The sequence below is a fragment of the Prionailurus viverrinus genome, chromosome B2 (genome assembly GCF_022837055.1).
Source record: "Prionailurus viverrinus isolate Anna chromosome B2, UM_Priviv_1.0, whole genome shotgun sequence".
In the NCBI taxonomy this organism is placed as follows: domain Eukaryota; kingdom Metazoa; phylum Chordata; class Mammalia; order Carnivora; family Felidae; genus Prionailurus; species Prionailurus viverrinus.
The window spans coordinates 17804039-17822903 of NC_062565.1; the positions used below are offsets into that span (position 1 = coordinate 17804039).

The following is an 18865-nucleotide window of genomic DNA, read 5'->3' on the forward strand; positions in this document are numbered from 1 at the left end:
TGCCAGGAGCTAGCAGGAGGGAAAACGGAGAGTTGTTGTTCAATGGGTATAGAGTTTCAGTTTTACAGGGTGAAAAAGTTCTAGAGCTCGGTTTCACAATACTGTGAATATACTTAACACAATCGAACTGTACACTTAAAAATGGTTAGGATGGTAAATTTTATGTTATGTGTTTTTAAACGCAATTTAAATAAATGATAGAAACATTGAGGACTATGGTAGCTTTGCATGTTTTCCCATTGCTTATGTTTATCTGTATATATTAACCATTTTTTCCTCATTCTTCCCATTATTATTATGTATATATATATATATATATTTAAATTTTTTTAATGTTTATTTATTTTTGAGACAGAGAGAGACAGAGCATGAACGGGGGAGGGTCAGAGAGAGGGGGACACAGAATCTGAAACAGGCTCCAGGCTCCGAGCTGTCAGCACAGAGCCTGACTCGGGGCTCAAACTCACAAACCGTGAGATCATGACCTGAGCCAAAGTCGGACGCTTAACCGACTGTGCCACCCAGGCGCCCCAGACAGCCTAATCTTTGAACATATAAAGCACCATGATCACCATAAGTCCACTTACCTCCTGTCAGCATACAAAGTTGTTACAATATTTTGCCTATATTCCCTATGGTATACTTTATGCTTTATATCCTTGTGACTCATTTATTTTATAACTGGAAGTTTGTATCTCTTTTTCAAATGTTTATTTGAGAGAGAAAGAGAGAGAGTCAGAGAGAGGGGGAGAATCTCTAGGCTCCATGCTGACAGTAATGTTTCTATTTTTAGTGTTTTGAGGAAACTCCATACTGTTTCCTATGGAGCCTGAACCAACTTACATTCCCACCAACAGTGCCCAAGGGTTCCCTCCTCCCCACATCCTCACCAATATTTGTGATTTCTTGTCTTTTTGATACTAGTCATTCTGACTGAAGTGAGGTGGTATCTCACGTGGTTTTCATTTGCATTTCCCTGGTGATTAGCGACAGTGGGCATCTTTTTGTGTATCTGTTGGCCATCTGGATGTCTTCTTTGGAAAAATGTCTATTCAGGTCCTCTGCCCATTTTCAAATTAGAGTGGGGGAGGGTTGTTTGTTTGTTTCTGATGCTGAGCTGTATGTGTTCTTTATGTATTTTGGATGTTAACTCCTTATTGGCTATGTCATTTGCAAATATCTTCTCCCGTTCATTACGTTGCACGTTTTGTTTTATCGAAGGTTTCCTTAGCTGTGCAAATGTTTTTGACTTTGATGTAGTCCCAACTGTTTACTTTTGCTTTTGATGCCCTTGCCTGAGGAGATGATCAAAAAAAAAAAAAAATGTATTGCTAAGACCCATGTGTCTTAGCATGTGTTCATGGCCTGCGTTTTCTTTTAGGATGAACGGCCTAATCCAAAGGACCCCGTCTCCCTCTATGTCTGTTGATCTCTGTCACCTCACTTTGTTTTATTCTCTTCCCAGAACTGAATCACGGTCTAAAATTGTCTTGCTTGCTGATATACTCTTATAATTTTTCTATCTCTTCACCGCGACTATAAAAGATCTATCTGTTTAAATACACAGGAATATCGCCAGCGTGTGAAACTGGCACAATTTCTTTGTGAAATATATAAGTGAATAAGCGGAACCTTCTTGCTTAAAAATCCCATGAAAACACAACCTATTTCTTTACCCTTATTTTACATTTATGACTGTTTTTCCAGTGGCATTTGCCCAGAGTCCCACCATGGCTTAGGAAAGTTTCTCAACTACATATCCAGATAGGAAAATTTGGATGCACGGTAATGACTACCCCGTTAGGGTTTTAGTAAATTTCCTACATTTTTCCGTATCTTTGCCTACCAGTCTACAATGTAGTCAAGTCACACTGTTGCTTTTGGTAACCGTATCCCCCATCAATCTCATGCTATTACCGTGGTTACTCTTTAAACCATTCTTCTTCCACTGGGTCATCTCTGATACGCAGCCATGCAAGTGGAAAGTCTAATTTAAACACTTCCTGTGGAGTCCTCTGTAAAGGCCACCACATGAATGCTAATTGTGGAGTCTCCATGCCTGGGCCACTCCGAGGTATGCGGAAAGGGATCACCAAAGGTGTTGAGCACCAGAGTTTAAACGTGTAGACGTGGCAGTAATCAGTGCTTTTCCTCCGAGCTCTTCATGACCCAGGAAATCTGCTTAGTGAAATCCTGAGAAAATGAATCGACATGATAGTTTTCCAGCCAGTGATCCATGAGATGCAAGATGCACTTTAACCACCATGCACCCGTTTTCTCCTCCGCATTTTCTTAGTGACATAACTATGGATCTGCTCTTTTGTCTTCATCTTTTATCTCACTTCCATAGTCCGGAATAGAGAACTACAGAGTTTTCTTTTCCGTAGTAAAATTTTCATCAGGAAAAAAATCACTTGAGACCGGGCCCTTGCTTTCATTTGGTCTAATGTGATGGCACTACATGTTCTTGGGACTCACGTACCGTCTGCTCTGTCCTGGGCAAAGGTAAGAGGCAGCTGGCCACAGCTCTCAATACACAGCCAACTCGGAATTAAAAACCAAACAAACTGGTTTCGATAATTCAGCTTTGGTTCTGTAAGATGTTAACACTGGAAGTAGTGAGCTGAAGGATATACAAGAACTCTCTGTAATTTTTGTAACTTTTTTCCAAATTTAAAGTTATTTCAAAATAGAATTTTTTTTTTTACCTTTAGCTCCATTTTTTTTTTATGAAATTTATTGACAAATTGGTTTCCATACAACACCCAGTGCTCATCCCAAAAGGTGCCCTCCTCAATACCCATCACCCACCCTCTCCTCCCTCCCACCCCCCATCAACCCTCAGTTTGTTCTCAGTTTTTAACAGTCTCTTATGCTTTGGCTCTCTCCCATTCTAACCTCTTTTTTTTTTTTTTTCCTCCCCCTCCCCCATGGGTTCCTGTTAAGTTTCTCAGGAGCCACATAAGAGTGAAACCATATGGTATCTGTCTTTCTCTGTATGGCTTATTTCACTTAGCATCACACTCTCCAGTTCCATCCACGTTGCTACAAAAGGCCATATTTCATTTTTTCTCATTGCCACGTAATATTCCATTCTGTATATAAACCACAATTTCTTTATCCATTCATCAGTTGATGGACATTTAGGCTCTTTCCATAATTTGGCTATTGTTGAGAGTGCTGCTATGAACATTGGGGTACAAGTGGCCCTATGCATCAGTACTCCTGTATCCCTTGGATAAATTCCTAGCAGTGCTATTGCTGGGTCATAGGGTAGGTCTATTTTTAATTTTCTGAGGAACCTCCACACTGCTTTCCAGAGCGGCTGCACCAATTTGCATTCCCACCAACAGTGCAAGAGGGTTCCCATTTCTCCACATCCTCTCCAGCATCTATAGTCTCCTGATTTGTTCATTTTGGCCACTCTGACTGGCGTGAGGTGATACCTGAGTGTGGTTTTGATTTGTATTTCCCTGATAAGGAGCGACGCTGAACATCTTTTCATGTGCCTGTTGGCCATCCGGATGTCTTCTTTAGAGAAGTGTCTATTCATGTTTTCTGCCCATTTCTTCACTGGGTTATTTGTTTTTCGGGTGTGGAGTTTGGTGAGCTCTTTATAGATTTTGGATACTAGCCCTTTGTCCGATATGTCATTTGCGAATATCTTTTCCCATTCCGTTGGTTGCCTTTTAGTTTTGTTGGTTGTTTCCTTTGCTGTGCAGAAGCTTTTTATCTTCATAAGGTCCCAGTAATTCACTTTTGCTTTTAATTCCCTTGCCTTTGGGGATGTGTCGAGTAAGAGATTGCTACGGCTGAGGTCAGAGAGGTCTTTTCCTGCTTTCTCCTCTAAGGTTTTGATGGTTTCCTGTCTCACATTTAGGTCCTTTATCCATTTTGAGTTTATTTTTGTGAATGGTGTGAGAAAGTGGTCTAGTTTCAACCTTCTGCATGTTGCTGTCCAGTTCTCCCAGCGCCATTTGTTAAAGAGGCTGTCTTTTTTCCATTGGATGTTCTTTCCTGCTTTGTCAAAGATGAGTTGGCCATACGTTTGTGGGTCTAGTTCTGGGGTTTCTATTCTATTCCATTGGTCTGTGTGTCTGTTTTTGTGCCAATACCATGCTGTCTTGATGATGACAGCTTTGTAGTAGAGGCTAAAGTCTGGGATTGTGATGCCTCCTGCTTTGGTCTTCTTCTTCAAAATTCCTTTGGCTATTCGGGGCCTTTTGTGGTTCCATATGAATTTTAGGATTGCTTGTTCTAGTTTCGAGAAGAATGCTGGTGCAATTTTGATTGGGATTGCATTGAATGTGTAGATAGCTTTGGGTAGTATTGACATTTTGACAATATTTATTTTTCCAATCCATGAGCAGGGAATGTCTTTCCATTTCTTTAAATCTTCTTCAATTTCCTTCATAAGCTTTCTATAGTTTTCAGCATACAGATCCTTTGCATCTTTGGTTAGATTTATTCCTAGGTATTTTATGCTTCTTGGTGCAATTGTGAATGGGATCAGTTTCTTTATTTGTCTTTCTGTTGCTTCATTGTTAGTGTATAAGAATGCAACTGATTTCTGTACATTGATTTTGTAGCCTGCAACTTTGCTGAATTCCTGTATCAGTTCTAGCAGACTTTTGGTGGAGTCTATCGGATTTTCCATGTATAATATCATGTCATCTGCAAAAAGCGAAAGCTTGACTTCATCTTTGCCAATTTTGATGCCTTTGATTTCCTTTTGTTGTCTGATTGCTGATGCTAGAACTTCCAGCACTATGTTAAACAGCAGCGGTGAGAGTGGGCATCCCTGTCGTGTTCCTGATCTCAGGGAAAAAGCTCTCAGTTTTTCCCCGTTGAGGATGATGTTAGCTGTGGGCCTTTCATAAATGGCTTTTATGATCTTTAAGTATGTTCCTTCTATCCCGACTTTCTCAAGGGTTTTTATTAAGAAAGGGTGCTGGATTTTGTCGAAGGCCTTTTCTGCATCGATTGACAGCATCATATGGTTCTTCTCTTTTTTTTTGTTAATGTGATGTATCACGTTGATTGATTTGCGAATGTTGAACCAGCCCTGCATCCCAGGAATGAATCCCACTTGATCATGGTGAATAATTCTTTTTATATGCCGTTGAATTCGATTTGCTAGTATCTTATTGAGAATTTTTGCATCCATATTCATCAGGGATATTGGCCTGTAGTTCTCTTTTTTTACTGGGTCTCTGTCTGGTTTAGGAATCAAAGTAATACTGGCTTCATAGAATGAGTCTGGGAGTTTTCCTTCCCTTTCTATTTCTTGGAATAGCTTGAGAAGGATAGGTATTATCTCTGCTTTAAACGTCTGGTAGAACTCCCCTGGGAAGCCATCTGGTCCTGGACTCTTATTTGTTGGGAGACTTTTGATAACCGATTCAATTTCTTCGCTGGTTATGGGTCTGTTCAAGCTTTCTATTTCCTCCTGATTGAGTTTTGGAAGAGTGTGGGTGTTCAGGAATTTGTCCATTTCTTCCAGGTTGTCCAATTTGTTGGCATATAATTTTTCATAGTATTCCCTGATAATTGTTTGTATCTCTGAGGGATTGGTTGTAATCATTCCATTTTCATTCATGATTTTATCTATTTGGGTCATCTCCCTTTTCTTTTTGAGAAGCCTGGCTAGAGGTTTGTCAATTTTGTTTATTTTTTCAAAAAACCAACTCTTGGTTTCGTTGATCTGCTCTACAGTTTTTTTAGATTCTATATTGTTTATTTCTGCTCTGATCTTTATTATTTCTCTTCTTCTGCTGGGTTTAGGCTGCCTTTGCTGTTCTACTTCTAGTTCCATTAGGTGTGCTGTTAGATTTTGTATTTGGGATTTTTCTTGTTTCTTGAGATAGGCCTGGATTGCAATGTATTTTCCTCTCAGGACTGCCTTTGCTGCGTCCCAAAGCGTTTGGATTGTTGTATTTTCATTTTCGTTTGTTTCCATATATTTTTTAATTTCTTCTCTAATTGCCTGGTTGACCCACTCATTCGTTAGTAGGGTGTTCTTTAACCTCCATGCTTTTGGAGGTTTTCCAGACTTTTTTCTGTGGTTGATTTCAAGCTTCATAGCATTGTGGTCTGAAAGTAAGCATGGTATAATTTCAATTCTTGTAAACTTAGGAAGGGCTGTTTTGTGACCCAGTATATGATCTATCTTGGAGAATGTTCCATGTGCACTCGAGAAGAAAGTATATTCTGTTGCTTTGGGATGCAGAGTTCTAAATATATCTGTCAAGTCCATCTGATCCAATGTCTCATTCAGGGCCCTTGTTTCTTTATTGACCGTGTGTCTAGATGATCTATCCATTTCTGTAAGTGGGGTGTTAAAGTCCCCTGCAATTACCACATTCTTATCAATAAGGTTGCTTATGTTTATGAGTAATTGTTTTATATATTTGGGGGCTCCGGTATTCGGCGCATAGACATTGATAATTGTTAGCTCTTCCTGATGGATAGACCCTGTAACTATTATATAATGTCCTTCTTCATCTCTTGTTACAGCCTTTAATTTAAAGTCTAGTTTGTCTGATATAAGTATGGCTACTCCAGCTTTCTTTTGGCTTCCAGTCGCATGATAAATAGTTCTCCATCCCCTCATTCTCAATCTAAAGGTGTCCTCAGGTCTAAAATGAGTCTCTTGTAGACAGCAAATAGATGGGTCTTGTTTTTTTATCCATTCTGATACCCTATGTCTTTTGGTTGGCGCATTTAATCCATTTACATTCAGTGTTATTATAGAAAGATACGGGTTTAGAGTCATTGTGATGTCTGTATGTTTTATGCTTGTAGTGATGTCTCTGGGACTTTGTCTTACAGGGTCCCCCTTAGGATCTCTTGTAGGGCTGGTTTAGTGGTGACAAATTCCTTCAGTGTTTGTTTGTTTGGGAAGACCTTAATCTCTCCTTCTATTCTAAATGACAGACTTGCTGGATAAAGGATTCTTGGCTGCATATTTTTTCTGTCTAGCACCCTGAAAATCTCGTGCCAATTCTTTCTGGCCTGCCAAGTTTCAAAAGAGAGGTCAGTCACGAGTCTTATAGGTCTCCCTTTATATGTGAGGGCCCGTTTACCCCTTGCTGCTTTCAGAATTTTCTCTTTATCCTTGTATTTTGCCAGTTTCACTATGATATGTCGTGCAGAAGATCGATTCAAGTTACGTCTGAAGGGAGTTCTCTGTGCCTCTTGGATTTCAATGCCTTTTTCCTTCCCCAGTTCAGGGAAGTTCTCAGCTATGATTTCTTCAAGTACCCCTTCAGCACCTTTCCCTCTCTCTTCCTCCTCTGGGATACCAATTATGCGTATATTATTTCTTTTTAGTGTATCACTTAGTTCTCTAATTTTCCCCTCATACTCCTGGATTTTTTTATCTCTCTTTTTCTCAGCTTCCTCTTTTTCCATAACTTTATCTTCTAGTTCACCTATTCTCTCCTCTGCCTCTTCAAGCCGAGCTGTGGTGGTTTCCATTTTGTTATGCATTTCGTTTAAAGCGTTGTTCAGCTCCTCGTGACTGTTCCTTAGTCCCTTGATCTCTGTAGCAAGAGATTCTCTGCTGTCCTGTATACTGTTTTCAAGCCCAGCGATTAATTTTATGACTATTATTCTAAATTCACTTTCTGTTATATTATTTAAATCCTTTTTGATCAGCTCATTAGCTGTTGTTATTTCCTGGAGATTCTTCTGAGGGGAATTCTTCCGCTTGGTCATTTTGGATAGTCCCTGGCGTGGTGAGGACCTGCAGGGCACTTCCCCTGTGCTGTGGTGTATAACTGGAGTTGGTGGGCGGGGCCGCAGTCAGACCTGATGTCTGCCCCCAGCCCACCGCTGGGGCCACAGTCAGACTGGTGTGTGCCTTCTCTTCCCCTCTCCTAGGGGCGGGATTCACTGTGTGGTGGTGTGGCCCGTCTGGGCTACTTGCACCCTGCCAGGCTTGTGATGCTGGGGATCTGGCGTATTAGCTGGGGTGGGTAGGCAAGGTGCTCGGGGGCAGGAGGGGCAGGCTTAGATCGCTTCTCCTTAGGTGATCCACTTCAGGAGGGGCCCTGTGGCAGCGGGAGGGAGTCAGATCCGCTGCCGGAGGTTTGGCTCCGCAGAAGCGCAGAGTTGGGTGTTTGCGCGGAGCGAGCAAGTTCCCTGGCAGGAACTGGTTCTCTTTGGGATTTCGGCTGGGGGATGGGCGGGGGAGATGGTGCTGGCGAGCGCCTTTGTTCCCCACCAAACTGAGCTCTGTCGTCAGGGGGCTCAGCAGCTCTCCCTCCCTTTGTCCTCCAGCCTTCCCGCTTTCCGAGCAGAGCTGTTAATTTATGACCTCCCAGACGCTAAGTCGCGCTTGCTGTTGGAACACAGTCCGCCCGGCCCCTCCGCTTTTGCAAGCCAGGCTCGGGGGCTCTGCTTGGCCGGCGAGCCGCCCCTCCGCCCCGGCTCCCTCCCGCCAGTCCGTGGAGCGCGCACCGCCTCGCCGCCCTTCCTACCCTCTTCCGTGGGCCTCTCGTCTGCGTTTGGCTCCGGCGACTCCGTTCTGCTAATCCTCTGGCGGTTTTCTGGGTTATTTAGGCAGGTGTAGATGGAATCTAAGTGATCAGCAGGACGTGCGGTGAGCCCAGCGTCCTCCTACGCCGCCATCTTGCTCCTTCTACCTCAAAATAGAAATTTTTAAGAAAGCCCTCGAAAACCCTACCTTTTTGCTTTGCGCACCCAGCCTGAAGTTCGCTAAGAATTCACTTTAACTGAAATAAATGGCCCGAAGTTCATAAAAAAAAATCACTTTAATCTTGCACTAACTTTCTCACCCGTTTCTCTTAATAGTCTCAGCTCCTGATCACATTATGCTTGAGATTCACCTCTCCAGTTTGACACTGGCTGCTGGCCATCACTTTCTGAATTTTGTTTTCTTTTCCCAAGCACCCTTTATTTTTGGAGCCCACTTATCTGATATAGCTCCTGGGATCCTTCCCAAGATGTAGATCAGGCTTCCCAGGGCTCACAACAGGACTCTCGTCTTCCAGATAGCTACCGTGGGTGCCCATCACTTTTAAGTTTGTAGGTGTCCCTCACGGAAGAATGAACGTGGACAGCCTCGCCCCTCACCCTCCTCTCAGAGATGTTGCTGACAGTCCTCCTTCACCAGTCAGAACTTGGCTCTGAGAGGTTGACATCTGGTATGTTTCCCATTGGCGCTTAAGCCCTAAGCCACCCTGACCAGAAGAGGGAGTAGTTACAATAAGGAACCTTCCAGCTTAGTCATTACTTTTCCCAACTCCAATTGTTTGCCTACTAGTCTGTTCAAAAGGATCCCTGCTCCTGTTTCTCACTTGGCATAGACTGCTGTACTAAATTCTTACTGTTTAAAAAAAATTAGGACCTTTTCCTCTCATTTTTTGAAACAATATGTGCACAGAAAAAAATTTTAAAAACCAAAGCCTCTCTTAATTGCATCAAGCAACGAAAAAGAGATAGCAACTGGGATAGCAACTGCCATATATATATATGGCAACCGAGATGTGTGTGTGTGTGTGTGTGTGTGTATTTAACTAGAATCATCATATATTTCAATGTATATTTATTTTCTGGCATTTTGATTCTTAACTCAATAAAGAGTATCTACCAGAAAGATCTACATCAGACCTCCAACATCGTGCACAGCAGTTAACGTGCTCTCTAATGTTGGGAACAACTCAAGGATATTGCTATCACTGCTACCATTTAAAATTGCATCACAAATTTCTGCCAATGTAAGAAGACAAAGAAGAAGAAGAAGAAGAAGAAGAAGAAGAAGAAGAAACAGGTAGACTTAATACCAGGAAGGAAAAGACAAAACTGTTATTTATAGATAATTACCACAAAATGCGAGGTATAATACACTGCGAAACTACTAGGAATAATGAAAAAGTTTAATAAAACCCATATACATGATCAAAATCATTGTTTTCTTTTATACTATCAACAACAACACAGAAATACACTTTAAAAATCCCTGCCATTTGCAACCAAGTGGATGGAACTGGAGGGTATTATGCTAAGTGAAATTAGTCAGAGAAAGACAAAAATCATATGACTTCACTCATAGGAGGCCTTTAAGAGACAAAACAGATGAACATAAGGGAAGGGAAACAAAAATAATATAAAAACAGGGAGGGGGACAAAACAGAAGAGACTCATAAATATGGAGAACAAACTGAGGGTTACTGGAGGGGTTGTGGGGGGGATGGGCTAAATGGATAAGGGGCATTAAGGAATCTACTTCTGAAATCATTGTTGCACTATATGCTAACTACCTTGGATGTAAATTTTTAAAACATAAAAAATAAAATAAAAAAAAATAAAGTAACTCTACCTCCAACAATTACACACTGAATCATATTGCCTTGAGTTGTTTCTTTTGTAGCTCATGTAACTTGTAAAAATTATCTTATTTCTATATTTGTTTACCAGTTTGTTTCCCCAGCCAAATAAAAATCATAAAGGAAAGGAAAAAAAAATCCCATTCCCAGTAAGCACAAAGAACTCTTTAAAATACAGGGCAATTGGGGCGCCTGGGTGGCGCAGTCGGTTAAGCATCTGACTTCAGCCAGGTCACCATCTCGCGGTCCGTGAGTTCGAGCCCTGCATCAGGCTCTGGGCTGATGGCTCGGAGCCTGGAGCCTGTTTCCGATTCTGTGTCTCCCTCTCTCTCTGCCCCTCCCCTGTTCATGCTCTGTCTCTCTCTGTCCCAAAAATAAATAAATGTTGAAAAAAAAATTTTTAAATACAGGGCAATAAACATAACATGATATGTGCAAGACTTACATAAGAAACACCTGTATTAGTGAAATAGGGACACTTGGGTGGCTTAGTTGGTTGAGCGTCCAACTGATCCCATGGTTCGTAAGTTGGAGCCCCACATCCGGCTTGCTGCTGTCAGCAGGAACCCTGCTTTGAATCCTCTATCTCCCTCTCTGTCTCTGTCCCTTCCCCTCTTGTGCTCTCTCTCTCTCTCTCAAAAATAAATAAACCTTAAGAAAAATATATTAGTGAAATAGGGGCGCCTGGGTGGCTCAGTCAGTTGAGCGTCTGACTTCGGCTCAGGTCATGATGTTGCAGTTGATGAGTTTGAGCCCCGCGTTGGGCTCTGTGGTGATGGCTCAGAGCCTGGAGCCTGCTTCGGATTCTGGGTCTCCCTCTCTCTCTGCCCCTCCCCCACTCACGCTCTGTCTCTGTCTCTCAAAAATAAACAAACATTTAAAAAAATTTAAAAAATACTAGTGAAATACATAAGTGAGGACCTGAATAAACAGATGCATTACAGATTGATGTTGTCAAGGTATAATTACCCCCAAATTAATCAATATGAATTCTGTGCAAATTCCATCAAAATCCTAACAGGATGTTTCAAGGGATTTGATAAACTGTTTCTAGCATTTGCCTGAAAGTGAATGAGCAAAGATTGCCATGAAAATGTTGTACAGGATTCTTTGTCCTGTGCAGAGCAGAGACCTACTGTAATTTTTGAAATATGGCTTTGGCACATGAATAGCCCCAAACATCAATAGAACAGAGTAGATTCTAGAAAAAGGCCCCCCAAATATTGAGAATTTAGTACATAATCATATTGGCATTTCAAAGCAATGGGGGGAAAGATGGTATTGGGATAACTGGCTTTCCTTAGCAGAGTAAAAATTTAGGTGCCCACCTGAAATAAATTATAGATATTAGATGTACACACACACACACACACACACTAGGTGCCACAAAATAAATTACAGATGGCTGAAATCCTGAGGAGTTAAACATAGAGGGAAAAATAACTACGAAAGAAAAAAAATACAGGAAAATTTTCGTATCTTTTGTGTGGGGAACATGTTATAGGTGAGGTTCTCCCAAAACTAGGCTCTGAAATGGAAAGTTGTGTGCAAGGGAGCTCTTCAGATTCAGTACTTATGAGGGAAGAGAAGGGATCAGGATTAGGTAAAGAAGCCGGGCTGAGATACAATTACAATGGAGCCTCATCCAGTCACTGGGTGCAGGCTGACCCCCATGGGGGAGGTGACCGGGGGAGCGGGGTCGCTCTCTTAGGCTGAGAGTGACCCTCAGAGAGGGCTGACAGCTTCAGTCCCGAGGAGATCTCGTTTGTGCAGTGCACAATCCACACTTGAACAGCGTGGATCAATTTCTTCTTGTACATTTGGGCAGCAGCTCCTCCAAGATCCCACAAGTATCTTTTCTTAGGGAAAACTTACAAAGGGAAGACTAGTAGAATGACTTACAGCTTCCACCGCTGCCGCTGGTCTTGAAGCCATAACTGATACTCAGTGTCTCCTTCTCTTTCCCAGTCCAGATTCCCCGTGTCCTTCACCAGAACCCCAGCGAGTCTGGATGGCTTACTTGGTGAGGTGAGCCAGACCCTCATCTGAGGGTCTGAGCCTCTGATCACTATGCACTTCTTCTTTTTAATTAAAAAAAATTTTTTTTAACGTTTATTTATTTTCAAGACAGAGCACAAGTGGGGGAGGAGCAGAGGGAGAAGGAAACACAGAATCTGAAGCAGGCTCCAGGCTCAGAGCTGCCAGCACAGAGCCCGACACGGGGCTCGAACTCACGAACCTCGAGATCATGACCTGAGCCGAAGTCGGACGCTTAACCGACTGAGCCGCCCAGGTGCCCCTGATCACTATGACTTTTCATGCCATGGCTATTGAATTCATTTGTCCTCAAAACCGAATAAGGGACATAGATGCTTGCACATTCTGCAGTGCCAGAAAATAAGAAAGCGTTCAAGGAAAAAGCCCAACAGTGATGGGAGTGTGTCGAAGAGAGGCGGGAACAACGTGAAAAGAATTACCTCTGGCCAAAGCTGAAACACTTGGAGGTAAAAAAAAAAAAAAAAAAAAAAAAAAAGAGGGGAGGAGTATTGGATTATAACCTGAAGTTTAAAATGAATATCTAGATGGGGGGTGGGAGGGAGGGGAGGGTGGGTGATGGGTATTGAGGAGGGCACCTGTTGGGATGAGCACTGTGTGTTGTATGGAAACCAATTTGACAATAAATTTCATATATTGAAAAATAAATAAATAAATAAAATAAAATGAATATCTACGAGCCTCACTGATATAAATATTCGAATGAACTGGGGAAATTGACAAATCTCTCTTTTTAAAAGAAGTTTATTTTTATTTATTTTGAGACAGAGATAGCAAGTGGGGGAGAAGCAGGGAGAGAGAGGGAGACAGAATCCCAAGCAGGCTCTGTGCTGTCAGCACAGAGCCCGAAGCAGGGCTTGAACTCAGGGACCGTGAGATCATGACTTGAGCCGAAATCAAGAGTCGGATGCTTACCTGGCTGAGCCACCCAGCTTCTCGGAGACAACTCTCTTTTATAGAAGAATTCCAAATTGATGTGGGTATTCTACTCTAAAGAAGGTGGGGCTCAACTCCCCATTCCTTATATACAGGCTGCGAATAATGATTTCCTTCCAAAGAGTACTTACTGAGTGGAAAGGGGAAAAAAGAGTAACCTTACAGTGGAGAAACATGACAAACATTACTTAAGTCGGGTGATCAAGGTTAGCCTCAACTCTGATAAGTCATGTACCCTTGATATGATGTGATGGAAATGGCATTTAATCTCTGTGGTCTTCCTCCTCCAGTCTAACCATGAGCAAAACATCGGACAAAATCACGGTGGGGGCAGCGGGGGGGGGGGGGGGGGGCGCTTTACAAAACACCTGACTAGTACCCGTCAAAATCGCCAAGGTCATCGAAAACAAGAGAAGTCGGCAAAACGATCAATAGCCTGATGACCAAATGCCATGTGGCCTGCTAGATGGGATCCTGGAACCAAAAAAAGGCAATTAGGTAAAAATTTAGGAAATCTAAATAAAATGTGCCATACTAATGTAATATGTTGATAGCAGGGGAAACTGAGTTAGGGGGTATATGGGCACTTTCAGTGCAACCTGCAATGTGTCTGTAAAACTATTCTAAAATGAGAAGTTTATTTATTCTTATGTATTTATTTATTTTTTTAAGATTTTATTTTTAAGAAATCTCTACACCCAGCCTGGGCCCGAACTCACAACCCCGAGATCAAGAAGTGCACGCTTCACCAACTGAGGCAGCAAGGCGCTGCTTTGCACATATTTAAAATTAAAAAAAAAAAAATGCTAGAATCATTATCTTGTGAAGCTTGGTCTTTAGCGCATATTACCCAACTATCGAGTAAAGATACACCATAGCCCCAAAGGTGGAAAACAATATATTAATTTATTTCCAAGACAACAACATGGAACATCGTGAAAAAAAGGATGGGTTTAGAAGTTTCAGCCATCCCTGGAGGCTAGTGGAAACCCACTTGCCCAAACACTACAATCTTCCAACATGAAGGTTTTTAAGACACAGAGACGGACCAACAACAGACATGTAAACATCTTCTATTCCCAAAGGCTTCTCGTTCTAGAGGAGAACGATCCAGTGTAAAACGTGTCTTCTTCTCAGGTGGGGGTCATTTAAAGAAGTTGAAAGAAAAGATGATTTTTAGACTCATTAGCTCCAGATGGGTTCCTTATGCTTCAACCCTTTACCACGTTGCACAGTTCCGTCTTTTTCAGTAGCTGGACAAAAATAAGGCGGGGCGCCTGGGTGGCGCAGTCGGTTAAGCATCCGACTTCAGCCAGGTCACGATCTCGAGGTCCGTGAGTTCGAGTCCCGCGTCAGGCTCTGGGCTGATGGCTCGGAGCCTGGAGCCTGTTTCCGATTCTGTGTCTCCCTCTCTCTCTGCCCCTCCCCCGTTCATGCTCTGTCTCTCTCTGTCCCAAAAATAAATAAAAAAAAAATAAAAAATAAAAAAAAATAAGGCTTTACTTCAAAGGCATTCCCTTAAATACAACGAACATTCAACAGACACAGTGAGAGGAAAAAGGGCAAAACCGTGTTAAGGGTATCATTAGCTGTAGTTAACTTTTTTTGGTGAGAATAAATAAATATTAAGGAACTCAATGGATGTAGGAATACAAAAGTAGACTTCACATTTTTCTGACGTGACAGGACGTTTTCTCATATTAACACTGACACTGCTCTCAAAACCTACCCTCTCTGGTATACTAACTATGGCTTTATTTCACCTTCTCGGGAAACTGAACTAAGGAGACCAGTAAGAACATCCCAATCCTCAGAGAACTTGTTTCCTAATGCTTATCAACAACCTCTCTAAGCCTGGCTTAATTTATCTGCAAAATGGAGGTAATCGTGTGAGGCTCCCAAGAGTGTTTGTAAGGTTTTAACGCAACGAGCCCGCTAACAGGCCTCAGCTTCGGTCTATTCCTTCCCTTCTTTCTTTGGAACGGTCTCTGATTTAGACCCTCATTTCTGACTACTCAGATCCCTGGCCGGACAGCCCAAACTACGACCCTGGATGTGAATGCGTTGAAATACAAGCAGTCTGTGAGATTCTCTAGAGCAGCCTTCCCCACATGGATGCTATTATCAAGAATTTCAGACGCAAGTAGCTTCTGTCTTACTTTTCTCCTTGTCTCAAGCACATATCTGGTGTATAACAGACGCTCAAGAAATATTTACTATGTGCTGAGGGAACGAATTGGGTAAGAGAACGGGACAAGGGATAAGCGACAGAGAAGCTCACTCACAGCTGAAAGCTCTTAAAAATCTAGGCACTCTTATCAGCACCAAGCATTGTAAAGCTACTCAGAAAATACTCTGGAGTCCTTAAAGTGTCGCGGCATAGAGTCTGGATTCCATTTTGCAGGTAAGATCACTTTGGTGGGGGGTGGAGGGTGGTGATCCAAGAGGCGAGTGATTGATTCCTGAGGGTTAGAGACTTGGGACGAGAGCCATGCAACAGCAACCTCAGTTCTAGAAACATCTTCATTCTGTGGGAACTTTTTAGCATTCGCCATGGAAAACAATGGAAGAGGGACGAGAGTACATTCTGACCCACCAGAAAGGTCCCGTTTCCCTGGGGTCCCTTTGCCGAAGCAGCCGCCAGTGACTGCTGTCTGATAGCATATCCCGCCTCTTGTTAACGACTTTACATTCTGTACAGACCTTCAGACACGGTAAGCTCACCGTGCTCGTGTTGAAACTCAAGAAGCACGATCTAGTTCTCCATTCTAGCAGCTCAGGTTTTAAAGGAGATTGCTGAGGTGCCCAGGAAGCTGTTTCTATGCCCGGGGGCGGGGGGCGCTGAGCAAAGAGGAGGGGTATCCATGAACGCGTGGCTACAGGTCTGGCATAGGAGATTCCTTCTCCAGAGAAACACAGTTCCTATTTTCCTAAACAGTATTATCTATAGCTCTCCTTTCCTCGAGAGCATCTCGCTCTGATGAGTATCTGGTGCAAAGGTCTGACGCCAGTTCCACTGGCCACGGATCTGATCACGAGCCCGACGTGGAACGACCGTCAAGAGAAGGCCAGGATGCCGAACGTGCCAGCATCGTCCCAGTGCTCCTGATTGCACAGTTCCCAGTGCCCGGCAGGTGTTGTAACAATAACCCGGCCAGGTCCTGCAGCCGTGACCTCGCGGCTACAACCGTCACCGTAAGCGGGGCTGGGTTCTCTCACGAAGAAAAGGCCGCGACTGCCCTCCGATCACGGGTTATAGTGGCTCAGAAGTACCAGCTGGGTTGGATCACGGTTTCGCTCTGATTCAGGGTTCTTTCTCGAAGCCTCAGTTCCAGGCATTCCACAGTGAGGGGGTACGTAGTCAGCTCAAACTTGTTAGCAAAGAGGCTGGGCGAATTGATCAACCACTTCAAGTCCCCGTTTCCATAGATACAAATGCCGTGTACGTAGCGGCCTGCAGAGGAGAGAAGAAACCGTCAGAACATGTCTGGTCTGGAAAGCTGGGGGTGGTGAAGGGGCGCAGCGGCAGAGTGGGGCCTGCCTACTGAGTAGCTAACGCTGTGCCCGGTGCTCTGGGACTCCGTATGACATGGGGTCGTGTCGGCCCGGCCCACAAGGAAGTGAAACCCCTTCTGGAAGGCTAAGGGGGACACATCCGTGCTTGAACAACAGGAGGGTTCAATGATATGAGGCAAGAGCGGCCACAGGCATCGTGAGACGATTCATGTATTCTGGCCTGAGGGTTATGGGTAGGAAGTTCCAGAAGCGGACGGGTGGGAGAGGTCTTGCTGGGAGGCACCGGTCAGACCTCTTCTTTGAGCCCGGGCTTAGTCTCTCCAAGTGCTTACGTTCGTCTCCTCTTAGAGGAGAATCAACCCCACTGATGTGACACGTCTCCACACGCCAGCTCGACTCCCCTCCCAATCCCCGCCACGTCTTCCCCGTGACACCCACACCACTCCTATTTTTTCAGCGCCCTGGGCATTTCTCCCCCTTTCTCTCACAGCCCCCACCTCTGGTAGCAACTCTGGCAGCTGCACCTTCAAGATCGTCGCAGAATCTGATCGCTTCGCACCGCGTCGGCGACTCCCATCCCAGCCGGTGCCACCTCTATCTTCCCGCCAGAACTGTCACAATAACAACTGGGTTCTACTGTCCCCACCTCTGCCTGTTGGTATGTTCTCAGCACCACGGCCACAGGGATTGTTCTGCTCGCAAGCACGCCATGATGTCTCATCTCATGTGCACGCGCAGCCAAAATCCCAGCAATGGCATCGAAAGCTCCTGAGTCTGACCTTTGACCTCCGGCCCCTTGCTCACCTGATTACAATGCTTCGCAACGCTGCTCATTCACTCCGGCCGCAGTGGCCTCCTTGCTGGCCGCCCCCCAACCCCCCCACCGCACACCAGGCATGTTCTACCCGAGAATCCACATAGTTCTTCCTCCCCAGGCAGCCCCCTTCCGCCAGCTTCCACCACACCTCCCGCAGACTCCCTCTGTCACCACCCCAGGTATCTGCCTCAAGGCCGAGTTCTCAGGGAGGCCTCTTCTGACCCCCTTCCGCCCTCCCCAATTCATTTTTCTCTTGGCTCTCGCTGCCAATGGATAGATTCTATGTCAGGGCCACGAACGCAAATATTTGGCTTATTGTCTTTCTCCCTGGCCTGGGATGGAAGGTCCGAAGAGCTGGAACTGGAGGCCCTTTTGCTGTCCTCTCTGTCCCAACCTGCATCCGGGACAGTTCCTGGGAAGTATTAGGTGTTGAATTAATAGCTGTTGAATGGAGACGAATGAGTGGAGAGTTAGTGGAAGGACAGAACTTGGCCGGGCGGGGGGGGGGGGGGGGGGTGGGGGGGTGGGGTGGCATCAGGGGCATGGATGGTGGCTTCATTTGGGGAAAATGTGCAGGGGGGGGATTTTCTCTACAAGAGAGAATTTGGTTGGCAAGGGGGTTAGAAAAGGAATGGGAGGAAGTTGAACCTCTTTTCTAGAGGTTTCTTGGCGTGCACTGGAAAAACTACGGTTGACTGACTTAAACTGAAGGGCTGGGCCTTTTTTAATCCCATAAATAGGGAGAGTCTTTGAAGAGTTTTGAATGGAAGAATCAGAGGGTAAATTGGGCTTTAGCAGCATTAATTTTACAGAGCTTTGCAGGGTACAGTTAGAAATCCACCACGAGGCCGCAGTAATAACTTAATGTAAACCACAGAGCTGGTTCCAAGTTCATGGCGTTGCCATGAGTGGGAAAGGAAGGGTATTTGAAACAGAACAGAGAGAGGCTGTCATTAATCGTGATTCATTTAATACGGCTGGCAGGAAGCACAATAGAGAGGGGAAATGGATGGGGGACAGAAGCCAGAGTAGTGGACAGTCGGAGATAACTGGGGAGTGAGAACGGAATGCAGGTGCATAAGCACATCCATGCTTAAGAAAACAAAGTGGAGAGACCATTTCAGGGCGCGTGAACTAGAGGCTCACAGACAACGGGGTCTTCAGGCTACAGGCAAGCATGACACTGAAG

The 18865-nt window shown here is 44.1% G+C and overlaps 1 protein-coding gene across 2 annotated transcripts in view; it reads right to left on the minus strand.

The window, feature by feature from the left end:
* Positions 1-14228: 14228 nt before the first annotated feature.
* Positions 14229-18865, minus strand: part of GCNT2 (glucosaminyl (N-acetyl) transferase 2 (I blood group)) — a 58297-nt gene continuing 53660 nt past the window's right edge. For both annotated transcript variants that reach the window (XM_047859030.1, XM_047859029.1), the window contains exon 3: positions 14229-16797. In XM_047859030.1, the coding sequence (XP_047714986.1) occupies positions 16607-16797 (191 nt within the window). In that variant the 3' untranslated portion in view covers positions 14229-16606. The remainder of the gene's footprint in view (positions 16798-18865) is intronic.